Source organism: Stylophora pistillata, chromosome 4 (assembly GCF_964205215.1).
Source record: "Stylophora pistillata chromosome 4, jaStyPist1.2, whole genome shotgun sequence".
Classification (NCBI taxonomy): domain Eukaryota; kingdom Metazoa; phylum Cnidaria; class Anthozoa; order Scleractinia; family Pocilloporidae; genus Stylophora; species Stylophora pistillata.
In genome coordinates this window covers 10,597,030-10,614,481 of record NC_142522.1, presented here as the reverse complement: position 1 = coordinate 10,614,481, position 17,452 = coordinate 10,597,030, and the positions used below count along the sequence as shown (strand labels likewise).

The 17,452-nt window shown below is 38.7% G+C and overlaps 3 protein-coding genes across 4 annotated transcripts in view; 2 read left to right on the top strand and 1 right to left on the bottom strand.

The window, feature by feature from the left end:
• LOC148732452 (uncharacterized) overlaps positions 1–17,452 on the bottom strand; it is a 39,544-nt gene that overhangs the window by 7,453 nt on the left and 14,639 nt on the right. The window lies entirely within an intron of this gene.
• LOC148732453 (uncharacterized) lies at positions 1,618–3,798 on the top strand. Its single transcript, XM_088756682.1, has one exon. It carries the CDS (start codon positions 2,207–2,209, stop codon positions 2,879–2,881), a length of 675 nt encoding a protein of 224 aa, XP_088612808.1. The 5' UTR covers positions 1,618–2,206; the 3' UTR covers positions 2,882–3,798.
• Positions 6,031–17,452, top strand: part of LOC111345882 (uncharacterized) — a 13,050-nt gene continuing 1,628 nt past the window's right edge. The window contains exons 1-13 of the mRNA XM_088756651.1: positions 6,031–6,171; positions 7,912–8,009; positions 8,649–8,724; positions 8,857–8,908; positions 9,062–9,618; positions 10,357–10,662; positions 10,782–11,060; positions 11,571–11,855; positions 12,768–13,058; positions 13,371–13,533; positions 13,921–14,129; positions 14,766–14,950; positions 15,853–16,329. Of these exons, the coding sequence (XP_088612777.1) occupies positions 6,144–6,171; positions 7,912–8,009; positions 8,649–8,724; positions 8,857–8,908; positions 9,062–9,618; positions 10,357–10,662; positions 10,782–11,060; positions 11,571–11,855; positions 12,768–13,058; positions 13,371–13,533; positions 13,921–14,129; positions 14,766–14,950; positions 15,853–16,329 (3,006 nt within the window). The 5' untranslated portion in view covers positions 6,031–6,143. The remainder of the gene's footprint in view (positions 6,172–7,911; positions 8,010–8,648; positions 8,725–8,856; positions 8,909–9,061; positions 9,619–10,356; positions 10,663–10,781; positions 11,061–11,570; positions 11,856–12,767; positions 13,059–13,370; positions 13,534–13,920; positions 14,130–14,765; positions 14,951–15,852; positions 16,330–17,452) is intronic.

Here is a 17,452-nt window from a genome sequence, read left to right as displayed (position 1 = left end):
TTAGAACATTAGACTACAGTTGACTTGTCTCACACTTCAAAAGCAGTTTCTTAACTTTGAAACAGGTGCAGCGTATTCTGACTGAAAAACGAGTAAATGAAGTTACAAAGAAATTTCCAGACTCCTCTTATGTCAATCGTGTTGTGATTAAAGTTCACATCTCTCAAACTTAAAAGCAGTAATTTGAAGTATTGGTAACTTCTCAGACAAGCGTAGTGTATTCTAGCTAAAGAGTTTATGAAAACATACGAAAATTCAAATTACACTGATGTCTTGGTAAAGTAAGCTCTAGCAATCACGGTTTTGACTAGAGTTCACCTGTTTCACACTAAACAAAACTCATAGACAGGCGTCAATTCACTGAGCTCCACTATGCATGAATGTTGTATAAAACAAAGTGATGGTTACTGTGGCGGTTCTACATCTTGTGTGAGCATGCGCATGATTTAAGAGCCGAAGAGATTCCTCTCAGTCTGGTCAAAGTGCAACTGCCAAATGTGATCGTTTGGTTGGGCGTGATTTGCATCTGAATCAAGAATCTTGTATCAAGTAATCAGACCACAAAACTTCCCGAAAAAAAAAACAAAAGATTTATGGAAAATATCTCCGGTAAATACAATGTCTAAAGTAAAAAAACTCCTCCATTTTGGAAGGAGGGCAGGCAAAAAAAGCGAAATTTCCAGAGGAAAATGTTCAGTTTTTTTTCGCAGTGATTCCAGCGTCACAAAGCTCGATTTATAGAATATGCCGCACCAAGTGAAAGAGATGATTATTGATAGCAGTGGTACATAAAGTTCCCTTCAGCTAAACTGTTTTATAATAAATGCAATTGAATATGCAATGTAATTTTAAACATTTTTCCCTATTTACCAACAAGGAAAAAATTGAAATGGTCCACGAAGACGAAGCCACATTTTGATGCTACAAACAAGAGTTTTGAGTTCATTTTTCTCCATTTTCGCCCAGAATCACCTCAGTCATTAAAACTTTTAGTTTGTGTTACATTTTTAATCACACCGCAGGCTTTTTTACATTCAGTTAAAGCTAAGAAAGCAAACATCTGCGCGATTTTTTGTCTACTTAGGGCATGTTTACATTGCCAGTTACAACTTTTTCTTCAGTTGATTGTATCCCAGTCCCACTCAAAACACGCTTATTTTCACTCAAAAGAAACTCACTTAGAAAAAATTCAGACCTTGGTGCACTTGTTTCACACTTAAATGCACTTTGATATCTGTTTAGACAGGTGATGTATATTCACAGTACTGGTAATCTTTCCAATATTCAAGTAAAGCATGTCTTCATCAAAGAGTAAATAAAACACTAAAAAACAAACAAATAAACAAAACAACACTCATGTATACCCAAAAACTTGATCGACTTCAGCTAACAGACTAAATTTGACTTGTTGCATCTTTAAAGCAGTATTGGTTGCTTCTAAATAAAGCGTAGTATATACTAGACAATGAGTAAATGAAAGTGATAAGAAATTTCTAAAAAGTCACGCAGAGTTAATTCTAGCACTCACGGTTCTTATTAAGGTTCCATTGTGTCACACCATTCAAAACACTCTTAGGACAGGTGCCGATTCAGCCCGACCTGCCATCTGGTGGCTAATGTAAATAGTAATCTGATGGCTCCTCAGGTGGTGTTTTATCGTAAGTGATCGCAGTATCATGGCTGAAGAGATTCTTGTTCTTTCCAAACCCCAGTTGAAACTGCCAAACGTACAGCTTGGTATTTGGGGGGATTTTTAGCCTTAAAGTTTCGTCTTCTTCAGTGCTGTTACTCCATTTGAACTGCTCAGTGCTGACGTTCTTTCCACCATACTTTTCTTTGAGGCTGAACTGAACTTTACAGAGGGCCTTAATCAATTCTGAGAGTTGGGCTTCGATCCCTACTTCTTCGCTTATTCCCATCTCGATAGACCATTCGAACTCGATGCACGTAACTTGAAACAAACGTTTGAAATTATCATAAAAAGTTACTATACTGCAAAACAACCCTGTCTTGCAGGAAAATCGTGCCCTACTTCTACATCATCAAAGGAAATGAGTATCGCAGAGTCACTGACCTGAGTAGCGACGACGACGCTGTGGTTTATTCTCTCCATCGCAACTGTTGCAGAGGAAGCGGCTACTACTCTGCCTTTGGTAAATATTACATTGTGTTTGCCAACAAAGGCACCTACCGACGAGTGAGTAACATGAACAAAGATGAAGACCCTGTAGAATATAAAATCAAGCAAGCGTTCCAAGATGGCATCTACTTCTGGGGTACGAATGATTATGTCTACTGTTTGAAACAGGCTGGAAAATGGGGTGTAACCTATCACAGAAGCACCAACATGAACTTGAACAAGGATGAGGCCAGCTTCAGCGTTCGCGAGTCAGTGCTTAAGTTTATACCTGGTGGCATAGCGCACACCCACGGAAAAGTGCTTGGGTTCTGGAAAGATATTAAACGTCTGCAAAACGACTCCAATATTGCCGTTCAATGGGAAAAAACCATCAAGAAAACCGTTGGATTTGACAGGAGCACCATGTCCACCATCGAGTTCGAGTGGTCTATCGAGATGGGAATAAGCGAAGAAGTAGGGATGGACGCCCAACTCTCAGAATTGATTAAGGCCCTCTGTAAAGTTCAGTTCAGCCTCAAAGAAAAGTATGGTGGAAAGAACGTCAACACTGAGCAGTTCAAATGGAGTGACAGCACTGAAGAAGACGAAACCTTTAGGCTAAAAATCCCCCCAAATACCAAGCTGTACGTTTGGCAGTTTCAACTGGGGTTTGGAAAGAACAAGAATCTCTTAAGCCGTGATACTGCGATCACTTACGATAAAACACCACCTGAGGAGCCATCAGATTACTATTTACATTAGCCACCAGATGGCAGGTCGGGCTGAATCGGCACCTGTCTTAAGAGAGTTTTGAATGGTGTGACACTAAGGAACCTTAATAAGAACCGTGAGTGTTAGAATTAACTCTGCGTGACTTTTTAGAAATTTCTTATCACTGTCATTTACTTATTGTCTAGTATATACTACGCTTTATTTAGAAACAACCAATCCTGCTTTAAAGATGCAACAGGTCAAATTTAGTCTGTTAGCTAAAGTCGATCAATTTTTTGGGTATACATGAGTGTGTTTTTTTGTTTGTTTGTTTTTGAGTGTTTTATTTACTCTTTGATGAAGACATGCTTTACTTGAATATTGGAAAGATTACCAGTACTGTGAATATACATCACCTGTCTAAACAGATATCAAAGTGCATTTAAGTGTGAGACAAGTGTACCAAGGTCTGAATTTTTACTAAGTGAGTTTCTTTTGAGTGAAAATAAGCGTGTTTTGAGTGGGACTTGGATACAATCAACTGAAGAAAAAGTTGTAACTGGAAATGTAAACATGCCCTAAGTAGACAAAAAAACGCGCAGATGTCTGCTTTCTTAGCTTTAACTGAATGTAACAAAGCCTGCGGTGTGATTAAAAATGTAACACAAACTAAAAGTTTTAATGACTGAGGTGATTCTGGGCGAAAGTGGAGAAATGTGAACGCAAAACTTGTTTGTAGCATCAAAATGTGGCTTCGTCTTCGTGGACCATTTCAATTTTGTCCTTGTTGGTAAATAGGGAAAAATGTTTAAAATTCCATTTCATATTCAATTGCATTTATTATAAAACGGTCTCGCTGAAAACATACGAATAACATGTACGAATACATACGAATAACATACGAAAACATATGGTCAAAATATAAAGGCTGCAAAGGACCAATGAACTGCAGCTTTTTCGTTATCATAGCTTTGGTTTTGGAAGGGTGGATTGTCAATCTGTTTGAAGAGCTCCACTTGGATATCTGTGCCATTAGGCCATTTAGAAAACAAAATAACTTGTTCAATATTTGGACCAATTGAGTAAATTGTGGTGTCGTCGTCATACATCAAATCGAATGGAGTCATCTTCTACTTGATCAGGAAGGTCATTAATATTAGTATAAACGGTATACAATCTTAGGCCAAGCAAGGATCCTTGAGGAACACCAAATTTAATAGGAAGAGAGACTGATCTCTGATTGTTCACTTCTGTATATTGGTATTTAGTATATACTAAAACAGTGGATAGCGTTGAAGGCGCGCTCTGATTGGCTAGTCAAACTACGAATATCCTTTGCTTTTTACCTCCGAGCAACTCGGAAAAAAATGGCGTCCCGGTTTGCATCCGTGACAAACGAGGAAATCACTCAAATTAACGACGATGGTGTATATTATCTCACTGTTTTAGTATATACTAAAATAACTATTCACCTCAGTGTCGGTGGTTAGCGATCGATATTTACCTCGCCGCTTCGCGGCTCGGTAAATATCCACCACTAACCACCTCCACTTTGGTGAATAGTTGTTAACTATCCAGTAAGTAGCTCATTAACCCCTGATGTAATGGCCCAGAGATACCAGCTGCTTCGAGCTTGATGGATAAAAGGCCACAATCTTGTAGATGACTATCAATAATAGGACAGATCTGGATTTCAAGGAGCTTTCCAGGAATGCTGAGTAGAGAAATTGGTCTGTAGTTTGAAACCTCGGAGAAGGAGCCCTTCTTGTGAACTGGAATTACTTTAGCTTGTTTCCAAATATCAGGGAACTGATTCAAACATGAGCTTTTGTGAAATATGGTAAATATGCCTGATGTTCTAAAATAAGTTAGATTTACTTTTTTTTCCTTGTCGGTGGCGTTCGAATACAATGATAAACATTAGTGTTTCAGCTCGACGAACCAACCCGTTCTATTATCGTTCACTCACTGTAATGAACACTTACGAGTGATCGCAAATGTATCACTAGCAGTTCTGATTACAAAAAGTACTTCGGAGGGAAATTGATACAACCAAGTGTGGAAAGAAATAAAGCCTTCTTTTTATTTGGTCAGTTGGATTAATATCCGCTCATAAATATGCCTCCATTTATTTGACTCTGTCTGATAAGTATTTTGATGTTCTATTTGATGAAACAAACGGTAGCAAAATATGTGTGATATGTGACACATGCCAATGTTTGGAGTAAACAAACAGGTGCAATTCAATAAATTTGATATCATTATATCAAAGGCAATTCTTCCCTGTTAGTGATATTTCACAGTCGTATTGGTAATAAGGCCACCAAGTCCTAAGTCTCATCATTTTCTCTGGCATGGGCTGTTGATATTGAGGAGTTGAGGGTTGAAGAGATTCCTCTTCTGGTCAAAGCGCAGTTGATACTGCCAAACGTGATCGTTCGGTGGGGGTGTGATTTGCATATGAATAAAAAAATCGCATATCTTAGCGATGTTATTTAATTCTAGCTGCTAGATCTAAAACCTTGTGGAATGTGGACAGTCTGAAAAATAATCTTGTTGAGAAAGATATGAGAAATTCTTACATTTCAGTCCACGTGATAGAAACCCTCTGAAGTTAGCTTCTGTGTAAACATATCTCTTCATGTTGCTAAGTCGATCCCAATCGAGTAGAATCAACGACGCACCTTTTATCTATTAATTTAAACTCTTACCAAGATGATGAATGGCTGTCCCTCTTGTTTCCAATATTACCCGCGCCTTAGCCAATAATCCCCCCCATCTCGTTCCTAGGGCCTTTTCCCTTAGTTGGGGGTGGGGTGGGGAAAAGGCCCTGGAACGAGGTTGATGATCCCTTACTAAGGAGAAGACTGCTACTTGGAGGGTTCGCCGCAGATTTATTTCAAATCGGCCGGATTTCGCCCCTTCAATATTTTTACAAGATGGACATTAAATTAAAAAGACCTACTGTACCTCGTTGATCTTTTATCTCTGTCGAGATCAAGAAGGACAATTTTCCCGAACCAAATCTTCTTAACAAATAAATATACATGCATCCTTTAAATTGCCCACACATGTCGAATCGATGAATATACAATAAAGAAAATTGCAATGGGTGGATATTCGGCCGAATAATTTGTTCAGCGGTAATGCCCCACACGCCGTTTCAGTCCTCTCTCAGTCTTGCTCAATAACATAGAGGAGACTGCTCACTTAAAACTTAATATGTGGACGAAAATGACAAAGAATACAGCATGTCGCTATCACTTACTGCCTATGCACCAAGTATGAATATCTTCTGTCATTGCTCGACCAGATGACGTTTCGTTTGGTTTCTTTAGAAGGTATTTAAAACATTCCTTTTAAATAGATCTTTCAAGCAACAGCTTAGCATACTCAGTACAGTTTCCAAAGGCAACTTGAATTACACACTATATTTTTATTGGTGTTTATTTTAACTCAGAAAGAGAAACATATTGAAGTCCTGTCTGGCTTCTTCCATCGTTTCGCCAACCCTTTTAGTTCATTTTAAACCTAATATTTACGAGATAATAGAGGGAAGTAAGAAATGTTTGCGGGCGTGTTCCATGTAACATCTGTCACAGCAGCTACTTCTTTACTTAAAAAAAAAAATAATAATAGATAAGAACATGAATATTCCCAATAGTTTTTGTACCTAAAATATTAAAAAAAAAAGATGATTGGCGTGGAACAGACGACTGGACTCTGTTTTTTCTTCTTTCCTATAAGAATTTGTTAACAACACCTTGAGGACCCTAAAATATAAAACTAAAAGGTTAACTTCGCAACTGGAGTTTTTATTCATTAGGTTTAAAGAAGTAAAACTCTAGCTTAGGCCGGACTATAGCTGACATATCTTCCATCAACAAGGGAGAACTTGAATAGTGGAAAAAGATATTATTCGACGGCATCATATGGTGCTCGTTTTATCTTAACTTTTAAATTTCCTAAATTTGAAATTTTGATGTTGTAGTACATCCATCTGTTAACTAGCTTATTTGGATTAGAAGACGAATTTGGTTTTGCGATTCATAAAACTGACATCCTTTACTCAAATTGTGAAATTTATTAAAAGGAGCTCTATTTTAATGGCTTGTTACAAGGAATTTGTATATGCAAATATTCTAATTAAAAAGCTATTGTCCAATGATCATGAACGATACCAATTTTGTTAAAAGAAAATAAAGCGTCTTGAGCTGGTACACAAAATAGATTCTCGAAGTAAAGGAAAAGCTCGTATGTTTAATTTATTGGTCAGCATTAAAGAAATTTCAACCAGAAGCGTAGAAAAATTCAAGAAGATGAAATTAAAGACTTTTTGATCGGAAGTCGTATAACTGTCTATTTCAGCTGCCTGTTGCCGACTAGACCATCTGTATACTGTTCTTCATAAATCTATTTTAGCTTTCTTCTGACGAGCTTGATTAATCTATGCATAAATACAAATAAGGATCAAATGTCGATGAAAGATTAACGAATGATTCTTGAAACTCAAAAGAAAAGCATGAAGTATAGAACAGCTTGCCTAGATCTTCAATTCCAGGAAGAAAGTGGTGTTTAGCTCTAGCGCTTTTTAGTCGTGGGATCTTAAGGCATTTATTTTGTATTTTATAGATCACATACTTTAAAGTTGACGGTACGACGCTCATGATAAGAAGTTTGTCATACCTGACGCGAGGTCTTATTGTGAATGTTTCATTGTTGATACTGAAACCCGGCAAATGCACCGATAAAAACTTGCCGACAAACATTACGTTTGGATTTGAAAGAAATCTTCATCAAACTGCACCATTATACAATTGAGGAGTTATAAAAAGACGTTTTAAGGCTCTGAAACAGTTCCGGTAATAATGCATTAAAACGTCCTGATGCCTTTCAAAGGTTCCTTGTGAAAACAGATTGACTGAGCAACCTTAAAAGGATTCATACATTATTGAAAACTTTTAAAACATGTGTCATTTACAAGAAAAAAAGCTGTGTGTTTATGGTGATACTGTCACTTAACAATTTGCTTGTAGAGAAGTCTATGGTTTAAGTTGCTTCTTTCTTCTTTTCTATCCAAGTGTTTTGCAGGTGGCACAAGGAATTTGAAAACAAAGGACATTTTAAAGTCATGGACATCAATGTACAACTGATTATAGCCGGAAATTTGTTTTTTGGGGTGAGTTACACCTTACACATCATGAATTATTGTTTGAAGGAACATTTTATACTTCTTGGCATCACCTTTGTCCAAAAATGGTTGAAAATATTTATAGATGGGTTACGGAGTGCTTTTCGATTGTCTCGTAAGAACAAAACCAAGGTACTCACGACGGCCGATCAGAACTGTAAGAATGTGGCAAAAAAAAACTCATAAAAAGGAAAAACCGAAGAAGTACCGAAGCGCGAAAGATAGCTAGCGACCAAGTCTCTATTAATTCTAATATTTTATCTGCTTGATAATTTTGAAAAATCATCAGGCATAGAGGGTAGTAAATTTAGAGCTGAACAAGTTTGTCTGCTGTCCTTACAGGACCGATTAGGGTAGTATATTACAATTTAAAGGTAATTTTCCACACACGATTAAGAGTTGATCAAAAAAGAACACGAGACGATTCCATCTGATAATCTACAGATAATTGTCCACACACGATTAAGAGTCAATCAAAAACGAACGGATGATTATATCCGAGAGCAAGGCAGCAAATACCCAGTTAAGGTAATGCCCTTGCCTACATATGCCATCTCGCAGTACCAACTCTTACATTTAAAAATACACTGGTTTAAATCTTTAGTTCCTATTTTATTATGTTTTTAGACTGCTTTTTACGTTGGGGAAGGTTCAGAAAAGTCAACCTTGGATACACCAGACCCGAGAGAGCATAGGGAAAAAGGTGTTTAATTTTTTTTTTTCACTTGTCTTCTATATCGTTGAAGTTTCAGTGTAGCTCCACAATAAGTCATAAGAGAACAAATACATTTTTTCCAGAATCGTACTTATTAAGGTAATATTTGTTATTTTGCAGACTTCGATGTTCTTATGCACTGGAAATTAAACGGTGCAGAGCTCAACATAAGGTCGGTGAAATATAAGCTTCATTTCATTACCATAAAATACCAAACCTTGAGCATTAAACATTGATAACCTTTTTCCTTATGGTTTCACTTGGGAAAATGAGAGAATTTTAGAACAAAATTTAGATGTAATATTTACGTTGATGTATCTTGTAGTTATGGGGCTGTGATCCGTGAAGAAGGGAGGTGTGATGGAAGCAACGCGCTGACATTTGGGCAGGTAGAAGATGCAAGCGCGTCTTATGTTGAGATTTGGCTCAAAACAGACATCAACAAAAGAGAATCATATACGATAATGTGCTGGATCAAATTGAAAAGGTACAGCACAGAAACTGAAATCATTTTGGTAGATTGGGCACTGCAAAAGTATATGTTTACAATCATTCACGGTAAGCCGTCTTTGAAAAACAGAGTATCAGGTAAAAATCTTTGGAGAATGAAAACAGCGCATGAGCGAATTCGTCTGCATTGCTGGATCCATGCAGCTGCGACTTGGGATGGTGATAATATAACTCTGTATGTGAATGGCCAAGAAATTGACGGGAAAATGTCGGATGTTTTGGCGGAAAATAAAAGATCATCTGAGAGTGGAACAGCTTACTTAGGTGGACACCCCAGTTTTGAGAAATCCTACCAGTTCCAAGGATCAGTAATGGATCTCTTTGTGATTGGAACCGCGCTCTCACGGGATACCATTAGGAGTATCTTCAGAGGTGACTTTTTAACAAATAACTGAATTCATAAATAATTAGGTAACTAAGCACTTCAACGGGGATCGAAACTTAAAAAAACTTTCTTCCAGGTAAAATATGGGATTTTGAGTTTTGATTGTTTTTTTTTTTTGTTTGGGTGTGCAGCCAAGTTTCGGGTTTTCATTTCACTTCAGTGGTGGGAGGCAAGCTCTCGCCTCTTACACTACGAGCACACCTCCTTCTCGACGAAGTCAAAAAATTACTTGTGAAAATAAAGTTCATGCCTACTTACCCCTGTGCTATCCGCTTCTACAAGAACGAGACAGGCCAACGAAGGATCCACCACTGGAAAACTTAATGGACTGTGTTTTCCAGCTGGGGCAAACAAATTCAATTGATGCATAGGTTGTGGAGGGATGCCAGAAGTCGAGAACACTCGCCCTCTACCGTTGTATTTCGGATTCATTTAATTTCCTGTTGTCGGTTTTCATTCTTGCTATAAATCAGATTTCCACTAGCCAGAAAATCTAACACTCCAAATTTTATGTCTGCTTAAAACACTAAACGAAAAGAAACTAAAGGTTCCCTTTTTAAATTCAATTTCTTCATTGAGTAAGAAAGGGTTTAGATTGTAAGATCGAGTCAAGCAAATGTTTAATTTAGGTGTTTTGTCTGATTGGCTTCGCCCTTTCCATACACCTGCTCACAAATTTCATAATACCGAACGAAAGAAATCCAGCAATGAATGTTCTCTCTTAGGTGATCCACTGATGACACAGAAAACCGTCCATGTCCCGGGGAGACATGTCATGGTCAGATGGATGAGAACCTTTGAAGGACAGTGTCCTCCAGTAAACTACACTGTATATTACAAAGAAGTAAACTCGAAGGATTGGAATTTCCGCGTAAACGTACCCAATGGTGTAGATCAATATGATCTTGAGCTGGAATGTTTCAAAGAGTATGATGTGGCTGTTAATGCCAGGTTGTCAGAAAATCTTATAAATGTCACCGAAGAAGCGCCAAGAGATGCCGGCGATCATTGGAAGGTACTAACTGGACAAGGTAAGAAAATAAAATCACTCGGCGTACTTCTCATTGGTCAAAAAAGCGTAAGGTCTATCATTATCCTTAATACATTAAATTAATGATGCAGTTAACGAAGTTTCTCTATCCTTTTCTAGATTTTCCAGAAATTTTGAATCGCAACTCGAGGGTAAAAGGAAACTTAGTAATGGTTCTCTGGTCATCCCTTGCGAACTGCGATGCGAAAAAGTACATTCTCAGGTATAGAAATGTAGGAGAACGGACGGAAAAAACTGAAGAAGTTTCTGTGAAGGAAACTAAGCACACAATTGAACTACAATGTCATAAAGTTTACCAGATTGCAGTCACCGCCATGACTGTAGTTGGCGAGACGCGTCTAACACCCAGCCGATGGTGGAGCGTCAAAACCGGACAAGGTAATTATAAATGGCCATCTAATGTGTTATTGTACCATTTAAAGTTCTTAAAGTTTTTAGACTGTTTCCTGTCTATCCTTAGATCGAGTTGAGTGGGATCAATTGGTTTTGATCGGCTGAGTTGGTTGAGTGTTTTCGAATTCTTCTGGCAAAACGCCGCTCTCAGTTAATTTGTTTGATCACCTTTCTGAGCCGATATAAAGCCATTTTGAAGTAAATGGTTTGAGCTCTGGATTTCAAAAAAAATAAGCCGTCGAACTGATAAGCATAAAATTCGGCCAAAAAGCCCCGTCAAAACTTATTTGATAGACAGAGAAATCTAATGAATAGCTATTCCCATGAACCACTGCGTTTCAAATGACATTTGGTAAAATGAGAAACTTTGACTGCCTCAAGCCAAACCAGTTGCAGTCAAAATTATTGATCTTAATAAAACATAACTTGAAGACTCAGTTGCAAACAGGAGGACAGTGAAACAATATTGATTTTGAATAACACTTTTGTCCTTAGACTTTCCGAAAATATCAAACGCAATACCCAATAAGAGCAATGTGACTGTCAAATGGGAATATCCCTTCGATCGGGAATGCAATGTTTCGAGGTTCTCTGTGTACTACAGAGAAACAAAGGAGCGTCAGTTCTTCCCCTGGAAAATGGTGGTGGTTTCAAGAGAGGAGCTCCAAACGACTCTTCAGTTGAGGTGCACAACGTCTTACGAAATTGCAGTCACAGCATGGAGCTCAAATGTAGAAACGCCGCGGAACGAAAACACACTGAATACGAGAACTTTTGGAGGTATTCTGATCTTAGACCGTTTTAGATTAACCCGTTTTCTTCCCGGCCTTGTGAAAGCGAAAGAACTTCCTTTTGTTACCAATAATAGGTCCAAAATATATGCAACAGTATTCAGGTTCACGAAACAGAATATATTTGACATACGTGCAAACGCAGGGATGTCATCGATCGCAAAACATTTTCTCTCAACTCATTGGTATTTTTGAGTAATCGTATTCGACTAGCTCTGAAAGGAATTGGCTCCTACCTAAGACCTGCAGTAGGAATTTCCTCCTCTAGCCCCTATGTCCTCCATTTCCAATCTCGTTGGGATCAGATTTAGGAAAAGGCCATTGACTGTTCCGTACTTAGTTACCAAGCCTTTGATTTGGGGTGAGGCTGAGGGTGAAACTGTTGTGATAGAGACCAGTATCTAGTTGGCATGATAACAAAGTAATCTACATTTAAAAAGCAACAATGTTTGTATTATAATAAGGTCACCCCTTAGCTTCACTCCCGTTCAAAGGCTTGGCAACCAAGCATGCAACTGTAAAATGGACTATTAGAGCTGATAGTGAACAACTATTCACCGAAATGGAGGTGGTTAGTGGTGGATATTTACCGAGCCGCGAAGCGGCGAGATAAATATCCACCGCTAACCACAGACACTGAGGTGAATAGTTGTTTTAGTATAATTATACTAAGACAGTGAGATAACGTAGACCACCGTCGTTAATTTGAGTGATTTTTTCGCTTGTCACGGATGCAAACCGGGACGCCATTTTTTCCCGAATTGCTCGAAGGTAAATAGCAAAGGATATTCGGAGTTTGACTAGCCAATCAGAGCGCGCCTTCAACGCTATCCACTGTTTTAGTATATACTAAAAAGGATTATTCTGGGATAAAGGTAATATATGTTACTTCCTTTTACAGATTCACCATCGCCTATTCAACACAGTTCAACCACAATTCTGGAAGACTGCAAAGTGAACATTTCTTGGAATTCCCCAGAGGACAATGGCTGCCCATTAGAGAAGTACACAGTTCACTACAGAGAGATTCAAGACTCGTCTAGCGCGTGGCACGGAAAACCTATCATTGACATCAGACGATCTTACAGCATAATTTCGCTCAAGTGTGGTCAGCAATACCAGCTAGCATTGACTGCGTCTAATTCTGCAGGAGAAAGCAAAATGTCACCTCTTCATAACATAACAACTTCAGGTATTTCAACTCGGTTTTGCTCTCTCTTTCACTTCAAAAACACTTGAAACCTCTCACAAAGTTAATGAAAGAAAAAGATTTTGCTCTTCTCGTTTACTCTTTTTCGGCCCTTTATTACGACCCGACACAGTTTTGTGCATTTAATGTATTTTTTCCTCTCCTACCTCGAGGACGTATCCATGACTTTGAAAGAATAAATGCGAGAAAATTGTCTTTTTCCTTTCTTTCACTTTTACGCGGCCGTGTGTTATGACAAGGTAGGTTATTTTTGAATGCAAAATGTGAACACAACATATCAAACATTCCTGTTAGGCAACACATCGATCACAAACGACAGCAGTGGCAGTGGTACCGACGACTCCAACGCAGTCACGGCTGGTATCATTACTATCTGTGTTATATTTATACTACTTGTGTCCTTAACGATCCTCATCGTAAGACGGAGGAAAAAGAAAGTAGAGGCTACGAGCAGAAGGTGAGGATTTTTCACAACATTTTATTATGAAACAGTATTGAACAAGACTGGCAATCCCAATAGAATTCTATATACCACATTAACAATTTTTAGTGACTGCGAATCTATTGATTGCAAGGTTCTTTAAATTTTAAGGGCCTCTTCAGCATAATGAATTATAAAATTTCGCTTTGGTAAATTTTACAGAAGAGATCGGTTTCTGTAGATCAATTATTTCTGAGGTCCTGTGTATCAATATAAAAAGATGTTTTTTTTCGCCTAATCACAAGAATGGGAGCGCGGAATCCGAAGGTCTGAGGTTCGACTCCTCATGGGAACTCAGAATTTTCTCTTAGTCCCACGCTCGAGATTAGACGAAAAAAAAACATCTTTCTAAATATTCCTTAGATCAGCAAAGTATAAAATTGTCCACCTTCTACACCTGGAGACCCCACCACAGCGAGTGACATTTATGGAAGAGCTAGGTCGCGGTGCATACGGAAAAGTCCACAAAGGTGTAATGACAAAAATTGCAGGCGTCGAGGTTTTTTTCAAACCCAAAGAGGAAAGAGTGGATGTCATTGAAGGCAAGGTTGTCGCTATCAAAACACCTTTAGGTAAGAATCTCAGTTATGATTTGTTCTGTTTGGAGCTGAACGAGTCTGTCCACTGTCATTGTGGGTCCAATTAGGGCAGCTGTTATTTAACACTTTTCAGGCAAATTTCTTGATCTGCACATAATTGCTTCCAATAAGCCACCCGGCCTATTTTCGAAAAGGGTACGAGAATCGATCTCAATGACGGCTTTACATGTTTCAAACCGTTTGTTGAATTAAATTAATTTATGTATTTCACTCAGCTCAGCAAGCCATAGAGTGCCCTAGCACGTTGGATACAAACATAAATACATTAAAAACAAAGAATTTTATGTCAAAGTATTCGTAGTGAACGAGTCAGAATCATCCGAAAAGAATGCAGTTACATATCGAGTTTTAAAAGGATTTTCTTCAAATAGAAGGTATTGTTCATTCGGAAAGGCACGATTATTAAGTACCTGTATAATTGTCAAGGATGATGATCTAAAGGATTTTTATGAGAACTTGAAAGAAGATTTAGACTTTCTTTATCAGCACAAGAATTCAAAGGTAAGAACCGGTTATTCATCCTTGGTGGTAAGGTTGAAATGAAGAGCTAAAACGGATCAGTTATTGAAACAGTCCTAATAATTATCTTTTTCTTCATCCAATTTTTAGAAACGCGGACAGGGGAAGGCAAAAGACAACTTCTACAGGAGATCGAGATCATGAGGGAAATTGGTTTCCACAAGAATGTGTTAACTATGCTGGGCTTTTGGGTCAAGTCAGAGCCAATCTATCTAGTAATGGAATATCTTCCTTATGGGGATCTTCTCCAGTGGCTGAGAAGCCAACGAAAACAGGTAAGGCAAGGCGCACTTTTGAGCCCCGATTTTCCCAAAAAGAGTAAGAAAAATGCTAAATAAAGGTAGGTATCCCCCAGTTGTTGTTGGCATGAGAGAGGGAAGGATTTGAACCATCACCATTTGCTAAGCGATCGAATAAGTATTCATACGGGTTTTGACTAAAGCTCGCTAGGTGATTAGGGTTTCCATTGTTTGTCCTTTCCAAACTTTGACGATTCCCAGTGCCTCTACACTTCCCCCTCACTGCATAATGGGTTAGCCGTTTTTCATGCCCACGCACTCGACAATGATATGATGAAACTTTGTGACACCTAAACAACCTTACCTTATGTCGATGAAGTTTGGTAAGAGTTCTCCAACTGCCATTTGAATTGTAAAGCAATGTTATTTATAACATAACCAAAGCAAAGCGTGCACTCTGATTGGTCAATTTAGCGTCCCCCATTTGCCCATGGGTGTACGCTGCTGACGTGAGCAAATGCAAAGACTATTTTTCTGCGCGCGCTTTTTTTTTTCTGGTCACGTAAGATTTGTTAAATAAAAGGGAACTCTTTAGCTACAATTTATCAATGTTACGTTATAAAACAAATGGTAAACACCACAGCGTACACTATTGAGTTCAGTATGGATGCACTTGGGAGGTTAGCTAAGCACTCAAGAAGCTAGAGTCGCTCTCGGCTATCGCCTCGCGCGACTCTCACGCTTCTTTCGTGCTTAGCAACCTCCCGCGTGCATCCATAACTCAATAGTATACGCTGTAGTGTTTACCATTTGTTAACTGTATGATGCAACTCTTACGCTTGGCGCACTCATTAACAACTCGCTTAACGTATCCATAATAAAACCAGAAATCTGGCTTCAAACCTTAAGTATTTAGAAACTTTATATTTCACATGCAGATTAGAGCTAGAAATGAGATCACCTTAGATGTTTGCGAAGAACTAACTTTAAGTTCAGAAACAGTTGAAAACGGAAATGGAATAGACGATTGTAAGCGTATCAGAGACGACCCAGATTTAAAAGTAGGCGAGAACGAGGTTTTTACTTTGGATGAAAGAGAGCCATTAATGATGGAGAAAGAACATGGATATGAAAAGACACGAGGATTTACAGACAAGGAAGCCATTCCAATCCAACAAAACATCGTCACTGGAAATACCTGCGAACAGGCCACGGACGAGAAAAGAGAAGAGCTGATTGGAAAGAAAAATTTTCTAATTAACGACGCTACCCCACAACCAAGGCATGGTTCTGGTCGTCCGGCCTCTGTTGTTAACTTGATAGAAACCGCAACCACCTCGAAATGTGAGGACGAAAATGAGGGACTTTCAGAAAAGGACCTTCTTTGCTTTGCGTGGCAGGTTGCAGAAGGAATGGTAAGCATCAAAAGAGATACCAGAGGTTATGAATACTTAGGCCACTTCATAGATGTCCCGGGTTTCATTTTTTTTTAATTAAATTGAGGGAAATTGTAAAGCCTCTGCTGTGAAAAATGGTATTTATATCCTCACGCAAATAAGCTCATCTCACAAAAATGGTATATTACATGGCCTCATGTTGGAAGTGAAGGGCTCTAGAACTTGCAAATAGCCTATTCTATGCTTCTGTAAGCTTATCGATTGGCAGCCCATCCGTTTCGAATTTCTGAACACATCAAGAATAGCATGGGTTTGTTACTCATAGGTTCTCGTCGTTGCGCAGTAATTGAGACACGCGTCACTTTCAAAAGTGCACGCTAGTTTAGAAGGAACAGGTAAACGATTGTATAGTAGATGGCATATCGTTTTTCACGATGGGGTACCTGTTTTCATTCACAGAGGTTTATTTAGTGCATACAAAACATACAGGTCCACGCAGGCAGCAAAGTACTATGAAGTTAACCTGACGCTGACGTCTTGCTTCTAACAGCAACCCATCAGATAAATCCGAAGGCAACGTCACACAGATTGTGTGTGTTCTGTTACCGTCCATCTCAAGCATGTCGAAAAATGAACAAATGAATAAACATTAACTCAGATTTATCTATAAGATAATTATACAAGTGGTTACAGTGATGTCGCGGGAGATTCCAGTTCAGTAGAGAGATTTAGCACCGTGTTTACCTGAAACGTGTACGGTAAGAGTCACCACGAGACCTTGTTTTTCCCGCCATTTTTTCTCGTTTGCCGTTAGCGCCCTGCTATTTCAACGTAAAAGTAACCAGTCTCGCGTTTACCGGGTGTGTAAGATTTTCTTTACTTTTTCTCTCACAGAATAGAAGTTAACTGCCGAAAAAAAGGGCACCAAAGCTATTCCTTGTGACCCATACAAGGGCGCCTTCAAATCTACCATGACATGAGCTCACGCGAGGCTAAAGCAGCAAGGTTCACGCTATTTTGCGTGAAACGTGAAAGGGCAAGCTGACGTTTGCCGTTTCACGTAAACGAAATGCTAAATCTCTCTATTACTCAATCCAGGTGACGGATTCTAAATATTACCTCATGCAAGCGAAGTACAGCT